The 17,812-nt window shown below is 40.4% G+C and overlaps 1 protein-coding gene across 1 annotated transcript in view; it reads left to right on the forward strand.

The window, feature by feature from the left end:
• Nucleotides 1–5,710, forward strand: part of fbln1 (fibulin 1) — an 80,627-nt gene extending 74,917 nt beyond the window's left edge. The window contains exon 17 of the mRNA XM_054732868.2: nt 5,216–5,710. Within this exon, the coding sequence (XP_054588843.1) occupies nt 5,216–5,355 (140 nt within the window). The 3' untranslated portion in view covers nt 5,356–5,710. The remainder of the gene's footprint in view (nt 1–5,215) is intronic.
• Nucleotides 5,711–17,812: the final 12,102 nt, after the last annotated feature.

Below are 17,812 nucleotides of genomic sequence, written 5' to 3' on the forward strand. Positions count from 1 at the left end.
TCTACACTTGATGGGATGTGTTTTGGTGTGGTAGGATGTCCTGGCAAAAGGACTGATTGTACAGCTGTGTGTTTGATGGTGGCTGGTCCTGCCACTGGGGCCACCTTTGCACTCTGTGGTAGATACCTCAGTGAACTGGATTGAGACCACATGCCTCTTTTTTTTAGCACTACAACAGCTCCAGCAAGCCAGACCTGACATGGCTTTTCAACCAAGTCACAGGGCAAATGATCAGCTGCAGAGTTTAGAAAATTTCCACAGGTTTATTCATATGAACCTCGGGTTGTATGCTCGCCAAATCAAAGTCAACCTGTTATGTGGCTTTTGGCCTTGTTCCTTTTAGTCTGGACGAAATGTTAAAGATGAGTATGCGGTTGTGGTTTCACCTCAGGCTCACTGTGAGCACACTGAGGCCCAACTGTTAGCTGGCGCTTTCCCCTCATTGAGGATACAACTCTGCTTTTGATGGGAAGCATAGTGAAACACAAAGTCACCGTAGATGGATTTTACAGAGGCTTCTGAGAGGTCACGTAAAATATCTGTCAAAGCAAAACTCTCCATGCTGAATTTGACAGAAGAGCCCAACAACAATCCAACATCAAATGTTTTACTTTTCCTCAAGGCTGTGATCTATCTATCTATCTATCTATCTATCTATCTATCTATCTATCTATCTATCTATCTATCTATCTATCTATCTATCTATCTATCTATCTATCTATCTATCTATCTATCTATCTATCTATCTATCTATCTATCTATCTATCTATCTATCTATCTATCTATCTATCTATCTATCTATCTATCTATCTATCTATCTATCTATCTATCTATCATCTATCTATCTATCATCTATCTATCTATCTATCATCTATCTATCTATCATCTATTATCTATCATCTATTATCTATCATCTATTATCTATCATCTATTATCTATCATCTATTATCTATCATCTATTATCTATCATCTATCTATCTATCTAAACTTTAGAGCAGTGGAAAACTGAACAGTATTGTGCAGTGTTTCATTTTCTGCCACAAACTAAGAGGAAATTTGGAGCCGTTTTAGGGCACCGTAACAAACTTTCTGTTCTTAAGAGAGCACTTATTACCCTAATTAGACCACAAAACAAATTTACAAAACACAAACAGGCCTCAGACACATTCCACATGTTGCCATGTTTAGAGATCCTGACCAAATCTGAGTGAAGACGTAATGTGTGTCTGCACATCAAGTGTTTGGTTATGTGGTAAGGTTGTTTAGCATGTTCTCATAGAAATGGTTTGCAGGAGGAAAACTCATTTGACCCTGATTAAAAAGTGTTTTGTCCTCATTTCATGTCATCATCACAGATGGCTGAAATTAAACTTTTGAACTTATAAAGACCAGTCATGAACTTGAGAAAACTTCAAGAGTTTGCACAACAACAATATTCAGACTCAAAATTCTATCACTGTTTCTGTTATGGTTAAAGCAAAGTTATGCGTTTTTTAAAGCATTGATGGTTTGGAAACAATACATCTAAGGTCCGTGTCTTTCCATTTTCTGTCACCATGCAACCGAGTCCCAAAACACAAAACAAGATTGGTACAAGTGGGCCCCAATCCCTGGTCCTCTAAGAAACCGGCTGAAATATCTTGTCTGCCCTCAGCTCAAACTCAGAGAAGAGTGAGAAAGCAAATTAAAGTGACAAGAGGGAAGAGAAACAGCAGTTCCAGTTCCTAAGGCATTTCCCTCCGAGAGTTAAAGATGGATTCCTGGAGGAATGCCTTCATGGCTGGATTGCGTGACAGTGACTGCTCCCCTTCATCAAACACATGGGACTCATTTAACCTTATGGGCCACAGTGATGGTGCCACAAACACCAGGCCCCTGCAGGAAGGGAAGAGAAGAGAAGAAGGGGAAAAAGGGAGGAGGGGGAGTGTTGGTCTAATCTTTTATAATACCAGTGGCCCTAAGGACCCACTGGATGGCGCATAATGGCTCATGATTTTTCATTTTGTGAATGACAACCAACCCTGCTTTGCGTCTATGTTACACAAAGAGAGAACACTCGTAAATCTGATTAATCGAGGCAGTGATCTTTTTTATCCATGTTGAGTTCAGTTATTGAGTAATGGTTTCATGTTTCTGACTCCATAATGAATAAGAGAAGACCAAGGGCTGAAGGTGTGATGGAAAGATGTGGAAGTGGTTGCTGACCAAACGCTGACAATAGCTGTTGGAACAGACGGGAGCTGAAATGTCACCAGGCCGAAAAAGATCTACTGACAGCCTGTATAAATACAGGCAATCCTCCCCCTGCAATAGCATGGCCTTTAAAAGAGCATCCAGGGAATTCCTTGGGAGTTCAGTAATGCTCTGTTGCAGTATGTTTATTCTTCCATCTGTTTCACTATGACTTGAATGTGCCTCTGATTCACGAGCTTGGCCAAGGGCAGTTCCTCATTAGGAACACAATTTAAAAACTCGTCTAAACGAAGCAGCTGTTACTGTTGCACATCTGGAAAAATATAACAAAAAAACTGCATTTATGTGGGGAATGAAGTCCAACAAACATGCTTATCATGCATCATCACAGTCGGAGTTTAGAGCTACCTACAAACCCAACATATACGTTTTTAAGTTTTCAGGAAAGAACAAAGAAACTATTTTCTTATATCTTATCAATCAATACTTTATTAATCCCAGAGGGAAATTAGTGTTTCAGTACACACAATTTATCTCTGTATATCTGTAGCAGAAAGGCTACCAAGTTAGTTTTGAGTTAAGTTGAAATGTTAGATTGGTCTACGGTGTCAGACCTGTGTTGCTTTCCAGGTGTAAACAGTTTCTTACCTTTTGTTTAACCTCTTTCCCCATTTTTTCAATGCTTCTTTGGTTTTAGGTGAACCTCAAACACATAAAAAATTATTTAAATAAATTACCTAACTGATGGCAAGGGTTAAAAAACCTGTCGAGGTTAGCAAAAAAGTGGCTGCAAAATAAATACCAACAGAGCTGTCAGGAGTTAAGGCCATGAAATCTGCATGCATTTATAAAAACATGTAATGTATACAGAACATAATTTATGCATTTCTGCTTTCCCGAAGTGTAAAGTGGAAACTTATTTTCCAGCAGACTGCATTGTACAAATTTCTCTCTATTGACAGTGCAGACCAATATGCCAACTGACTTGTTGGGTAATGGACCTGAAACATTTGTGTAAAACCACATAGGAGCTAAAAACAGCTGTATTGAGTGAAATTCAATTGATTCAGTTTGGATGTCTGAAGAGAATTTTAAGTAAGTACATTTTACTTCTATAGCACTTATCAAAGACATAGAATCACAAAGTGCTTCACATAGATTAAAACAAAATAAAACACAAAGTCATAAAATCATTATGATCTCAAAACAGAAATAGATTTACATCAGAGAAAATTAAGTCATACAATTATAAAATTTCATAAACAGAAAGATGATTACAAATTTGAGTTGAAAATAAGAAAATTAAATATTTAGGTAAAAGCAGCTTTAAATTAAAGGGTCTTTAGCTGTTTTTTAAGAGTTTCCATACTGTCAGTGCTGTGTAAGGATAAATGAAGATCATTCCAAAGTCGGGGTGCAACAGTCTGGAAGGAGCGATCACCTCGACTTTTATATCTGGTCTTTGGAACTTCTAGAAGGTTCTGGGGTGTGGACCTGAGGGCTCGGGTTGGAGCATAATGCTTTAACAGTTGCTGTGTTGGCCTGGGTGCTTTCCTGGTGAGCCTAGGTGGAGGTGGGGGTCTCTGCCCTCCCGGCCCTGGGCGCCCTGTGTCAGTGCCTCGGCTTCTGCTGTAGATCTGCTGCTGCCGGGGCGGATGGCTCCCCTGATGATGTTTCCTTATCCTTATCTTAGCTGGTCTGGCTCATCTGATCTCAGTCAATCGTGTTTTTTACAATGGGCATGTGTGTGTGTGTGTGTGTGTGTGTGTGTGTGTGTGTGTGTGTGTGTGTGTGTGTGTGTGTGTGTGTGTGTGTGTGTGTGTGTGTGTGTGTGTGTGTGTGTGTGTGTGTGTGTGTGTGTGTGTGTGTGTGCGCGTGTGTGCGCGTGTGTGCGCGTGTGTGCGTGTGTGTGTGTGTGTGTGCGTGTGTGCGTGCTGGAGGATGAGTGTTGTGAAGGGTTTTTATTGTCACACTGTTTTTAAAATTCTGGGGATGGGATGGAATGTGGGTATGTGGGGCCTTTTTAATTTGTTAAGCACTTTGAGTTGCATGTATTGTAGAATAAAATGCTATATAAATAAAAGTTGATTGATTGATTGATTGATTGATTGATGATTGAACAGTTCAGTAATATAGGGAGGAGCTTGACCATGTAGAGCATTGAAAGTTATAGTAAGGATACTGAAGTTAATAGGTAACCAGTGCAAATACATTAGAATAGGAGTGATGTGTGCTCTTCCGTTTGCTCCAGTTAGGAGCCTCGCTGCAGAGTTCTGCAGAGTTAATATTTTAAGAACAATAGGTCTATTCAGTCACTGTTTCAAATATTATTTCAAAATATAGAAATGGCTGCATAAAAAAACCAGTAAATGACAATGAATATTTTGGAAATTGAAAATATTTTGATCACAGTTGCTGCTAAGCCTCTGGGGCTTGTGTTGAAGCAAAATTTCTGGCTGCACATTTATGTGAATTCATGCATGTCATATGGTCCCAAATAAGCAAATGAACACATTTTACATTGATTTCAGAAACCACAATTATCCTAGTGTCTCAGCTAAGCATGACCCTCATTTAAAGGTGCAATTTGTAAGAATTCTACTATGAAATAATCACGAATCAGAAACAATCTATTGTCTCAGTCATGTTGAAAGGAAAGTAACAAGAGGTGTGGTTCCATTATTCGAACTTCATGGTAAATTTACAGGAACTTCCCAACATGTGTGTCTCCACTTGACCGGGCCAACTGCACGGCTGTTTTCAGGAACTTTCAGAGTACCTGATCAGGGGTAGGTACTCGGAACGGCTCAGTGGAGTAGCTGAGAAAAATCTTTGCTGGTTTGCTAAACAAATGAACTGGATTGACTTGAATTCTTGACCAAAGTAAGCCTAGAAACCCTCATGAAACAATAAGCTGTCTATCAAAAGCATTTTTCCTCATCTTGATTAACAAGTCAATATTATGCATTAGGAAAACACAGAAACTGTCTTGAGTAATTTAGTGCATTTTTATCTTCACCAGGTGTCGTTCGCCAAGTAAAGCCTTTGATTGGTCCAATAGCAACGGTCCTGAAACTCTCCATGCGTAATCTGACAGCTCAAGGGGACTCCGGCCAGAACATCATCAACGTTCACATCTTTGTTTCAGAGTTTTGGTTCTGAGAGTTAAAAGCAAAATTTGAAACCTTTATTAAAACACCTATTGTTAACACTGTACACATTGGTTTCATAATATCAGTGTTGTGGTTTTCATAATAAGTTTTGACGACGTCATCGCTTTGACTGTTGTTGAGATTAAAGGCTCCACGTTTTGTATCTATTTCACCTAAAAATGCATAAATAAGAAGAAATGTTATTTTTTTGGCATAAAATATAACGCAGAGTTTTCAAATGTATTTAGGTAAATGGGCATGTTTGTAGAGATTATTTTCATTGTTTCATTCACTTTTTCTTGTTTATTTTGTGTATTTTTATTTGAGCATTTTTCTACAGAATAAACACTATTTTAGTTACAGAAGTTGTTTTTATGTTTATTTTACTCCATTACGTTTTACTTCGCTTTGACAACAAAAGAGTGTATAGAATACAAGAGAAAAGTAGTACGAACAATTACGTTGGCACAACTAATGTTTTTCTCAGGGTCTTTTTTGGGTTTACACCTAAGTTCAAATTAAACTCCATCTAATCATTGTTTTTATACTTGCATGTTGCTAGACATGTTTATTAGAAGTGCCATTAAAGATAGCTTCAACATAAAGTGGTTAAAGCAAGGGAAGAGTAATGTTTTTATTGAACTGCTGGTTTATTTGGACTTAATAATTAGTGAGTCCTATTCCATTGGAGAGCTGATGGCAGGCTTTAAAAGGTTTTAACTGCAAAATATATTAGAAAAATAATAAATCACAAATATTTGAAATGATATTTACAAAGAACAAATTCAACCTTTACTATGTGATGTGAAATCATAATCATCTATGATAATCCTAATATTTTTTTATATGCCGAGTGTCTTCAGTGGTGAGTACATTATATAAATGTTTTTTTTTTCGGTACAGTTTGGTATAGCTACAGTATTTTACAGTGAGGTGCAACATGGTCATGAAAATATGACGATTTTAGCGAAACCCAAACGTCATGACTGGAAAATTTTTATCCTTCAAACGTGTCAATATTAGTGAACAAACAGAGAGGTCTGAATGGAGCTATCTCAGTTTACTTTGGTTTTTGGTGTTTTCAGTCTCCAAGGTGATATTAGGACATTGTTTGTTTTTGCTCCCAACAGAATGTGTCAAGAGATCGTTTAGATATGAAAGCTTGTCCTCTGGATGCCCTCACTTGTACACCAAGTTTTAATAATTTTGGTGAAAAACCAGGTTGAATTAGACGCTTAATCAGTACAGACAACTGTAATCTAAACTACTTTTACCAATGGACCCAAACTTTTTTTTTCATCAATTACAAAGAGGAACAAGACAGTAAAGTGAGCCGGAAATGTGTCAGCCATGGCCTGACTGAGACTGCAATCATCACTGTAGACAGGCATGGCCAAAATCTCCCAAAGCTTCAAAGACAACAGTGGAAGAGCAGCATTCGTCCCAAACTCAAGTCATCCACTGTGATGGATTTTACAGCTCTGCTGACGAGGGGGGAGGGGGGGGGGGATATCCTTTTCAAAGGAAATGGACGCCTGAAGGTCAACCTTGTGGTTGACGAGAAAAGGGGAAGGAAATTTAGCATGACGGAGAGTGTATGTTTTTATTTACTCCACAGCCGTTCAACCACACTTTCACTGACATCTTTTCTAATGCAACCTTTTCAGTTTGGTAACAAGTAATTTATAGGTATTGATAGAGTTATGTGCCTGTTACAGAATCAAAATGGCTATGTTTGTACAGGAATGTGTGTGTACCAGCGGAATTTTGTGCATTTCCAAACCGTGGGGTGATCACATTTGGAGAAACACTTTTGATACGTGCTTTACAAAAGGATAAAAAAAACTACAGCTAACCTCCAGTGAGCAACAAAATCCCATGAAAACACAAAGATGAGACATAAACAGCGGAACACGAACAATAAAAAGTCATATGTCAGACGGTGTGGGAGGATACTACCCAGAAAAAGACCTTTCGGGCTCCACAGTTAGTCCAGGGCATGGGTCCCTTAGCAGCATTAGCAAACCATATGTGTGGGGACAAATGAGCAAACGTCTTCAGCCAGATTCTCTATCCAAAGCCAAGAGGGAGCTGCTTGCAGCGAAGTCCTCTGGTGTGACTAAACAGAGTGGGCTTGAGTCGACGTAATGGCAAAGGGAGCCGACCAGTGTGTATCTGTGCTGTTTGTTTGTGTACACTGCTGTGACACAATGGCGGTCAGCCTTTTTGATACAAGTGGTGTTGGCGGTGTCTGGTCCAGAGCAGACGGGTGCATGGGGCTGCCCCGGGGCTGGAGACACAGACCAGAGGACCTGAGGACGCACGTGCTGAGCTGACTCCTGCACTCCCTCTTTTTCCTGGCTCCCAACTCGGATTCCCACCGCAACACATGTTATAGGATATAAGTGAGTCCTTATAATACATTTGGTAGAGTTTCCTTTTTTCTTCTATTTTGCAAACCACTGTTCCTCACTTCCATATACAATTTCTGTTTTTTTTAACTATGTTAGAATAAACAATGCACCAGCCAAAAAAAGTATTTTACATTACAATGTCATTCATTTATCTGTAATTAATACCCAGAATAAAAAACACGAATACATGTTAGTATCTATCAAAAGGCCTTTTAAAAATATACATCACACAAATGAGAAAAGTGATGTTTCTGAAGAGTCCAATAGATGGCAGACATTTACAACACTTCACTGCCAGAGCTTTTATTTAACAATGGTCCCTGAAGAACTACAGCATACATTACATTAATAACAGAGAGCCAAGACCCATTTTTAACCCTGTTTAACAAAATAAATCCCTTCATTAATGCAGAAAAGCTTAGCAAAAATATATAAACTTTTGCATTTTGAATGCATTCTGCGGGGATTTGATTCTGACATCAGAATAACAAAGTGTTTTTACTACAGAGAAATCATCTGGGACCCAAAACGGCATTATAACCAATTAGCTCTATAACTGTATGATCCATTACACACTAAATATAGAGCCTTTGTGATACACATGTCCAAATATTGCCTCTTCTTGCATCAACAGCATCTCATCATCAATTATAATGGGCCTCAACATTGACTTAAAGAGGAAAAATACAAATTACACGTCCAAGTGTGCCCCTCCATAACTTAGAGTTTAAATGCAACCATGCACAACCGCTACTGTACTCCCATTGTTGCCAAAGTACACAACAGATCAATCACATCAGGGAAAACCGACTGAGGTGGTGCTCATGAAAATTCAGAGAGCATTGTGTTGTTCAAAGCAGCTCAGAACACACCACCGTAATACTTGAATGGATGAATATAACAAAACTTATTGTATAAAATCGCGTGATGGTTGTCACCTAAAATTGCTTTAACATCACTATCATGTTAGGTTTTCTCCAGAATAGAACCCTAACTATTGAAAATGTTTAGTTCATGTAAATGTCTTGATGTGCAAAAGGAAATTGCCGCCATCCATGTAAAAATAATGGCTTTATTATAACATACGATCAACAACAACAACAAGATAAGTCTTTTAAACATGTTGGCTTTTCCATTATCACGGTATTTAAATTGTAATAATGCAGTCATCTATTGCTCAATTGTGACAATGTAGTCTGTCTAGCTGTCTTGTTGTGTGATAAGCTTTTATGTTTTAACTATGTGTGCAGTTTAAAGTCATTATGTTATGATAGTCCTGTTTTATATGACTCCTAAGTTACAACTGAGTGTGATAAAACTAGTCTGAATGGTTCTGAATTTTTACTTGGTAACATCATATATAAATAAATAAAATGGTAGGGTATATATAAGCATAACAAGAAGTCAGAGAACTCTAATTATCACCAACTCTATTTGGGGTTTAATTAAAAAAATAAGCAGAGTAAATGAGGTGAAACATTTATCTTTATAATAATTGTCTCATGACCATCAAACATCAACATAAAAGATTGTATGATAGGTAAATGGCCTATGTCTGTATAGCGCCTTCTTAAGGTTCTACAACCCCCCAAGGCTCTTCACAACACAATCAGCCATTCGCCCATTCACACACACACACACACACACACACACACACACACACACACACACACACACACACACACACACACACACACACACACACACACACACACACACATACACACACACACACACACACACACACACACACACACACACACACACACACACACACACACACACACACACACACACACACACACACACACACACACACACACACACACACTGGTGGGGATGAGCTATGATGTAGCCACAGCTGCCCTGGGGCTCACTGACAGAGGTGAGGCCTACTATACACCAGTGCCACCGGTCCCTCCGACCACCACCAGCAGGCAAGGTGGGTTAAGTGTCTTGCCCAAGGACACAACGGCAGCATTCTCTGGTCGGAGCCGGGATCAAACCTGCCCCCTGCTACTACTGTTCCAGTAGTAAATGAACAAGAAGTAATTGAACCACAAACATTTTCACATTTGAACTAGACAGGATCACGTTTATACTAGACAATTAAATTACAGATGTGACGACATGGAAATAAGACATGATTACTTTCAAGCCAGAAACTCAGTCATGTTTAAACTAGACATGATCATACCCATACTACAGACGATCATGTTCAGACCAGACGCGATCCAATTCATTCGAGAGATGAGCCGATTCAAAGCAGACACGATCACATCAATACCAGACTCGATCACGCTTTGACCACAGACACGTTCACTCTTGAACATGATGACATTAGGACCACTGATGCACTTGCAGGTTGTTGTCGTTTTTATTGTAATCTGCCCTGTTCTGGCAGTGGAATCAGGCATATTGGTTGGCCTGGGTGCCATCCTGTGCCTGTGTGCTTGGCATGGAGAAAAATAGACAAACAGCTTAACACAGGGCTCCTCAATTATAACGGTCCGAGGGCCAATCACAAAAAAGACCCAGAAGCAAGGGGGCTGGATGGGGGTGGGGGTGCTGTTGTTTGGATCCCTGGCTGTAATGCACATTACACACAAGCTTGCAATATAAAGGAGGACAACACCTGTCCCACTCCAGCTCGGCTGTGTGACTGCACTAACCTGTCCTGTGGGACCCTCACCATGTAACCCTCATGTCCATGCTGTCTCTGGAGGAGCAGATAGGAAACAAGATCTCCTGTAACTTAAAAAAAACCAAAGCTTCCTCCCAGTTTCTCTTTCAGCTGAATTTAACATCAGTTTATCATCATGAAACAAAAGAATAAAGTGGAACAAGAAGTTCTATCTTCTATTTCTCTCTCCAATTTTAACTTCTCCGTGTCCCGATTGGGCTGATTCAGTTCCGGTTCGGTCTCAGGTTACAACTCCAGCGCTCAGCCCTGCAGTACCACATAAAGGCAGCCCAAAGTTTCCTACCTGGTAAATGTGGAGAACACCGCTCTTACAGATGTGGATGTTGCGCTGGTGCCGCCGTTAAAATAACAAAACCACATTCCACTATAACTGATTATGGTCCTCTTCTATGATGCAGAATGGTTTATGCCCGCATCTCACGCATTGATTATTTGATTTTCCTCAGCTCTATGTATCCTACACCTCCAGGTCTGCTGTCAGGGGTGGGGGTTGGGGGCGCGCGCTGGGTTTGGAGGCCACAAAGAGAGGGCTTGCAGGCCGGACGTGGCCCACGGGCCGCCAATTCAGGACCACTGGCTTAACAGTTAGAGGGAGATTGTTCCACAGTTTGGGATCAACAGCTGAAAAAAGTGCCTGGGTCACCAGGTGAGTCCTGGAAATTTCTACGAGCAGCTGGCCTTCGGACCCTAAATGTTTACATGCCTGTTTAGGAGCTCCGATAGGTATGAGGGTTCCTGACCATTTAGATAGTTGAAAATCAAGATTCAAATCTTAAAATCAATTCTAAAATGTACAGGTAGCCAGTGTAGGGAGGAAAGGATAGGATCATGTGATCACATTGTTTGAAGGGGTAAAGAGGGGACATGAAGGTTAACAATAACAACCCTAACCCTACACAAACAACCAACAGTGGGGTCTTCATAAAAATTAACACAATAAGAAATGGCGGCGTCTATCTTGGTATTTGTATGAACTTGTGTGTGTGTGTGTGTGTGTGTGTGTGTGTGTGTGTGTGTGTGTGTGTGTGTGTGTGTGTGTGTGTGTGTGTGTGTGTGTGTGTGTGTGTGTGTGCATGTGCATGCTTGTGTATTTGTCTTTGTGCATATGTGCTGAAAGCACATGTAAACCAGACGTAATGCCATTTAAACTAGACACAATCATGTTCAAACCCGTCCCAAACACATTCATAAAGCAAAATGGAACTTTTAACTAAGGCTTGCATGAAAGAATGCTGCATGAGGATCCTTATTGACTGTTTTCATCAGGTTGTGGTCAGTGTTAACTAATCATGAAAAATGGAAAAATGGCAGTAAACCAAACTCGCAAGCTCACAGATAAGACTACGTCAGAAGAAGTCTTACCTGCATGCACATTTACACACTTGCAAAGAAAAACTGCAAAATATTTGAGTTTACCTGCTGATCCAGAGCACATGCCAAACCATTTGAAAACTCTTTAAATTTCACTGATGTGGCACACTCAAACCATACGCAGGATAAGTCACCCAGGCATGCATTAGGGATGAACCGATGGATCTGCATTTGATCCCAATCGGCCGATAGCGCCCCTATCGGTTTTGATCGGAGTTTTCAAAATAGATCAAAGCAGACCGATCAGGGTGTCACGGTAACCGGTGTAGCGGTAAACCCTGGTAAAAAAAGTTGACAATAATAATAACCGTCTTGTTTTAAAAAAAAAACGATATTATCTCTGTGGATTACCGTGGCTGCGGTGTAGGCGCAGTGACCCTTACCAGCCACCGTATCATCTGCTGAAGTTGCCGGCGGTACATGCGCGCTTTGTTGTTTACAACCAAAACTTTCTTGAAGCTAAAGCTGAAATAATGGCCATAGGAGGAGACGGCAGTGCTCAGGAGGACATTTTTTATCCCTCAAAGAAGACAAAGTCAGAGGTACGGGCATCTTTTGGATATTTCCCTCTGGGATTAATAAAGTATTTTTGAATTGAATTGAATTGAATTTGAAGAATGCCGAGGGACAGTTTATAGAAGACGGCTATCCTGTTTGCAGCACGTGCAGAAAAAGTGTCTGTGAAAGGCAGCAACGCTTCAAATCTCATGACACATCTGCATGACCATCACCCACAACTCTACAGTCAACGCAAGGCAAGCTAACGTTAGCGCTTTAGCTAAAATGCGTGATCCGAGGATTTGGGTTGAGGGAGAATGCAACGAGTCGTTATATAAAGCAGCCGCAGCGCCGCTACCTGCATATAAACCGTGTCGCGGACACCCCCATGTTGAAATGACGCTATGCATTACGAGGCTCCCAGGGGCAGATAAGAGTTGGCCTCTCTCCGAGAATAATTATGAATTTAACAATGATTACTGCCTGATGACATTTTCCCACATCTGCAAAGCTCACTGGAAGGACACAAACCGAGGACAATATTTTCCTGATATAGGGTTTAATACTCAAGTAAGGGTAAAAAAGTATCTGATTAGAAGGCTACTTGAGTACTGAGTATCATCTGATCTAATATTTTTAAAATGATGACATCAAACAGACAAAAAATAAGAAGTTATGGGCAAATATTGGTATTTTAAAGAATAAAGGGAAAAATGTAAACAAATAAACATTATAATTACAAAATAACACATTTTAGGCAAAATTTAGACACAAACTGAGGACAATATTTCCTGACATACAGGGTTTATTTAATTGTGTGAAAATGTAGCACGTTTAAAAAAAAATACAGCGATAATACCGAAAACTGTGGTAATTTTGGTCACAATAACCGTGAGGTTAAATTTTCACACCGTGACAACCCTAATACAGACCATTTTAGATTAGGTTACATTTCCTTTATTCCCAGATTATGCAGTTTGTAGCACTCATTATAATGTTGTAGAAAATTTCTGGCCAATCCACGTGATCGGTATCGTGATCAGCATTCTTTGATATCGGTATCCGTGATCAGCAGCAAAAAACCTGATCGTTGCATCCCTAGCATGCATGAGTTTAGAAGAACTTGTTTATTCTCCATTAATCTGAAAACAGAAAAAAGACACTTACATCCAATGTGCTGACTGCCATTGCCTACTGAACTGATAAAAATGAACAACATACTCTAAGGTACTAAATATAACACTACTTGTGTCTAACCATACTTTTTGGGTGACCTAGTCTACTGTATGCAAGCAATGTGGGTGGATTTCTTTGTCCAGAAGGATACTGTCTTGTGACAGGAGACAATGGTTCAGGACTTGTCTCGTCTACTTCCTCAGATGACTGTTCATTTTGAGTCTGGGTCAACAGCTTCATCAGCTGTTGACTGCTCCTCCACAGCAGGTTCCTTGTTTTCCAAATCCACTTCTCCTGTCCCTCCTCTCAGCTGGTCTCTGATCTGATCAGGCTGGGCTTCCAGGTGTGTGATGAACCTTCTGTTGGCCTTAACATTAGAGTCGCTATCCCCATCCTGTTCCATAGCGTCTTTCTATTTCCTTCGATCCATTCTGTTGTCCACGTCTTTCTCTAGTTCTAGCAGTAAAAAGTCACAGGGAAGTAATACGCAATGATGTTCCCCACTCCTTTCTCTGGTTTTGCTGCATAAACAGGACCATCCTTGTGTTTTCTTTTAGTTTCTATGTAAACAGTGTCCTCCCAATATGACCTGAGCTATCCGGGTCACATAGTGCCCCACATCCTTCAACATGTTTTCCCCAGTGTTTTTAATTTTTATTTAAAAAAATAAATAAATAAAATTAACAATAATCACATATTCTAAGTTAATTGTGTGTTTTGTAACAAAAATAAATCATATATATATATATATATATATATATATATATATATATATATATATATATATTGGTCAGAAGCTCTCTGCCGAGCTGCCCAAACAGGACGGGACCAGCCGTCCAATTGCTGACAAGAAAATCAAAGGGTAGGAATGGGAATGTATCCAATCAGCGTCGACGTTGTTTCAGAAGCATGATGGGCGATAGAGCTACCGCCAAAGGCTTTTGTTGGTGTTCGGTAGAACTCGGCAGAGTCGTTTCTGGTCGTGATGCAGATATAACATGGACGCCGCCAGTGACTACAACCAGCATGGATACCGGATCTCAGCAGCCACTGAATTCCGTTCGGTCTCTTCTCCAGTATCCGTTTGAGAGGAGAACTATGGTGGAAAAACTTAATGTCAATGATCTTGGACCAGATCAGCCCGACGTAAAGATAAGCCAGCAGGAGAAGGAGAGAGGTAAACTGTACACACGAGGCTTCTCCCGAAATTGGTACACCAGGAAGGCTTGGCTAGCTGGATGCAATCACGCTAATGCGTTATTTTGCTTTCCGTGTTTGTAATTTAAAATGGCTGGGACAGATAAGGCATGGATGAGTCAGGAGTTACAGACATGAAACATTTTTCTGAGAAGGTGAAGAAACACGAGTCATCCCAGGCACACATGGACAACAACACGGTGAATCTAGCCATGCTAGGCAGAGCTAACATTGCCATGCAGCTCGACGAGGGAAACGGAAGAAACGGAGGACGTTTGGCCAGGGAGAACAACAGCAGCTGGGTGCAGAGGTAAGCTGTACATTACATTTCTGTGAACAAGACAATCAGATGGTTGTCCCACAAACTGGGACATTTGTTTAATAACATGTTTAATGTGCAATAACTGTAAAAACTAATTTCAACACACACACTTATTATACATATTTAATCACGTAAATGTGTATTTCATGTAAATTTGTACATACGTCAGTCTGATTCCATTTTACTTGTTACACTTCTGCTGCAGAAAACAAATTTCCCAGCTTTTGGGACAATAAAACATTTCTGATTCTCAATTAGATGTTTTTGCCTCAAATATAAAAACATCTGATTGAGAATCAAAAATGTTTTATTGTCCCAAAAACTGGGAAATATGACAATTGTAAGAGAATACTGATGACATTATTTCCTATGAAAGTGTTTCCTATGTACTTATCTGTTGTTTTTTTTATTTATCTACTTTAAAGAGGATTAAGACTTTCCTGAGGAACACCATGACACAGGATCGGCTGAATGCTCTTGCCATGCTCTCCATGGAAAAAAAGCTTGTCACAAACATTCCTGACTTCAATAAAAAACTAATCGAGAGCTTTGCCACTCAGAAGGACAGAAGGGCAAAATTTCTGTACAAATGAGGTATCACACACACACAAATGCATCCACTTGATCTTTGTATAAAGTTGACCTTGGCACAACACTCCAGAAATATTTAACAGTGTAAATTTCTGTCATTTTGTCTAAGTAGTGTTTACTACCATTACTGTAACAGTGACCTGCTCATAATTTTTCGTGTTCACTCAAATGTTGAAATTAAACAAAATGTTTTTTGTTACTTGCCTCTTGCATTGCCTATTTACCATTTATGGTCATGTTATTTTATGTGCAATTTAATGAGGTATTTTTCAACCTTGGTCCGCAAGGCAGCGTGCCAATAGTCAGACACACCTGGATTAATCAGTTTGTCCAATGATGTAAGACAGGAAATAAAAGAGCTGTGCTTAATTCAGGAAATAGTGAAGTTGTGCACAAAGCTCGGAAAGCACAAGTTTGTTTAAAAATAAAAAATAGCACAGCCCCACCAAAAATATTTTTCACCAGCCACCACTGCTTGCCTTGATGTCTAGGCCCCGCCCCGGTTGCCTAGGAGATACGTCATCGGGAGCCGCCAAGACACGTTCCAATGTTCGTGTTCTACCGAGGCGTGTGTTCTCCGTTTGTCAGCCGTTTAGCCGTTGAGCGAGGATAAACGGGAGGTGTCTTGTAGCCTAGCCTTGGTCAAAAATTACCCAGATTACACCGCAGTATTTTCAAAAGGACGGCGGATCAGAAGCCGACAGCTACTTCGGGGACAAATTTTCAAGTTTAAAAGTATGTCAACTAATTTAAAATGTTTTTTTAATCCATAGAAGTTATCTATGGCTGGTTAGTTGATTATTAGTTGCAGCTTCAGTGGCTAGCGGGTAGTAAGTCGCTTACATATTTAATTTAACAAATATACACAATTTTAAAAGTAAAAGCCTCGGTATATATTTATATTGAAACTCATACGTATAAAATATAACGCTGTCTCTTGTGTCACGTGACGTTACGTAACCGCCATGGAAGCCGGGGTCACGTGATGCAAGTCTGTTCCATTTACCCGTTTTCTTTGACCAAGGAAGGACAGTGTCCTTGTAAGCAAGGCGCCTGGCCTTGCAAGGCATCGCCTCACAAGGCCACGTGCCTTGACATTGAGAAACAACCAGTCTATCATCACATACATAAGCACCCTGCCAATCACTGGATCTTCTTCCTGCACCTTTACAGGTTTTCTGGCCACTGGTGGTGCTATGTGATCCCTTTTGTCATTGCATACTGCTGTAATGACTGCTGGACACAGGCCTGGCCTTTGGTTGTGGGATGCTAGTTGTAATGATTGTGTAAAAGAAGAGATTAACTCCGGGCCCATCTCCTGGACGCAAGTGTGCATGTACTCCTCCATGTCCAGAGGCATTCTTGACAGTCCAACAGCCTCTCCATTCATCTTCCATGGTCAATACCTGATGGAGAAGTAGATGTCTGCTAGTTCGGCAATCCAGCAGTGGGTGGTGGCGTTTAGCTTTGCTGTTGTGAGCACATAGGTTAGTGGGTTATTGTCTGTGTAAACCAGTGTTTCTCAACCCTGGTCCTCAATGCCCCCCTGTCCTGCATGTTTTTCATGTCTCTGCTACAGCACACCTGGTTCACATATTTGCAGTGCCTCCTTAGGATGACATCAAGTGCTGCTGAAGCCTGTTAATCACTCATGTATTTATGTCAGGTGTGTAACAGCAAAGAGACACTGGTGTAAAAAATGAAAGATGATGTGTAATAAAGATACTCTCTAAACCAGGGCTATTCAATTCTGGGCGTCGAGGGATGGTATCCAGCATGTTTCAGTTTTAACCCCACTTCAACATACCAGATTTCAATCAGCAGCTAATTAACAGGCTTCTGCAGAGCTTAGTGAGCTGCTGTACAGTGTGTTGGACCACAGAAACCACTAAATCATGCTGGACACTGGCCCTCGAGGCCCGAACTTAAATAGCCCTGCTCTAAACCGGGCACACATTGCCAGCTGTATTGCTCAGAACTCTAACTTTCCAAAATGAAGGTGGTAATTCTTTTCTGGAGAAGTTAGCGTTCTGGACCCATAACCTATAACCACCAACTTGCTTTGTTGTCTTTGGTATAATAGTGCTGAGGCCTTCCTGGGAGGTAACAGAATGCAACACAAATGGTTTCTCAATGTTAGGGGTAACCTAACAGTGGGGGAGGTAGCAGATACTCCAAAAGCTGGCAGAGTACC

Source organism: Nothobranchius furzeri, chromosome 4, assembly GCF_043380555.1.
Source record: "Nothobranchius furzeri strain GRZ-AD chromosome 4, NfurGRZ-RIMD1, whole genome shotgun sequence".
NCBI lineage: Eukaryota > Metazoa > Chordata > Actinopteri > Cyprinodontiformes > Nothobranchiidae > Nothobranchius > Nothobranchius furzeri.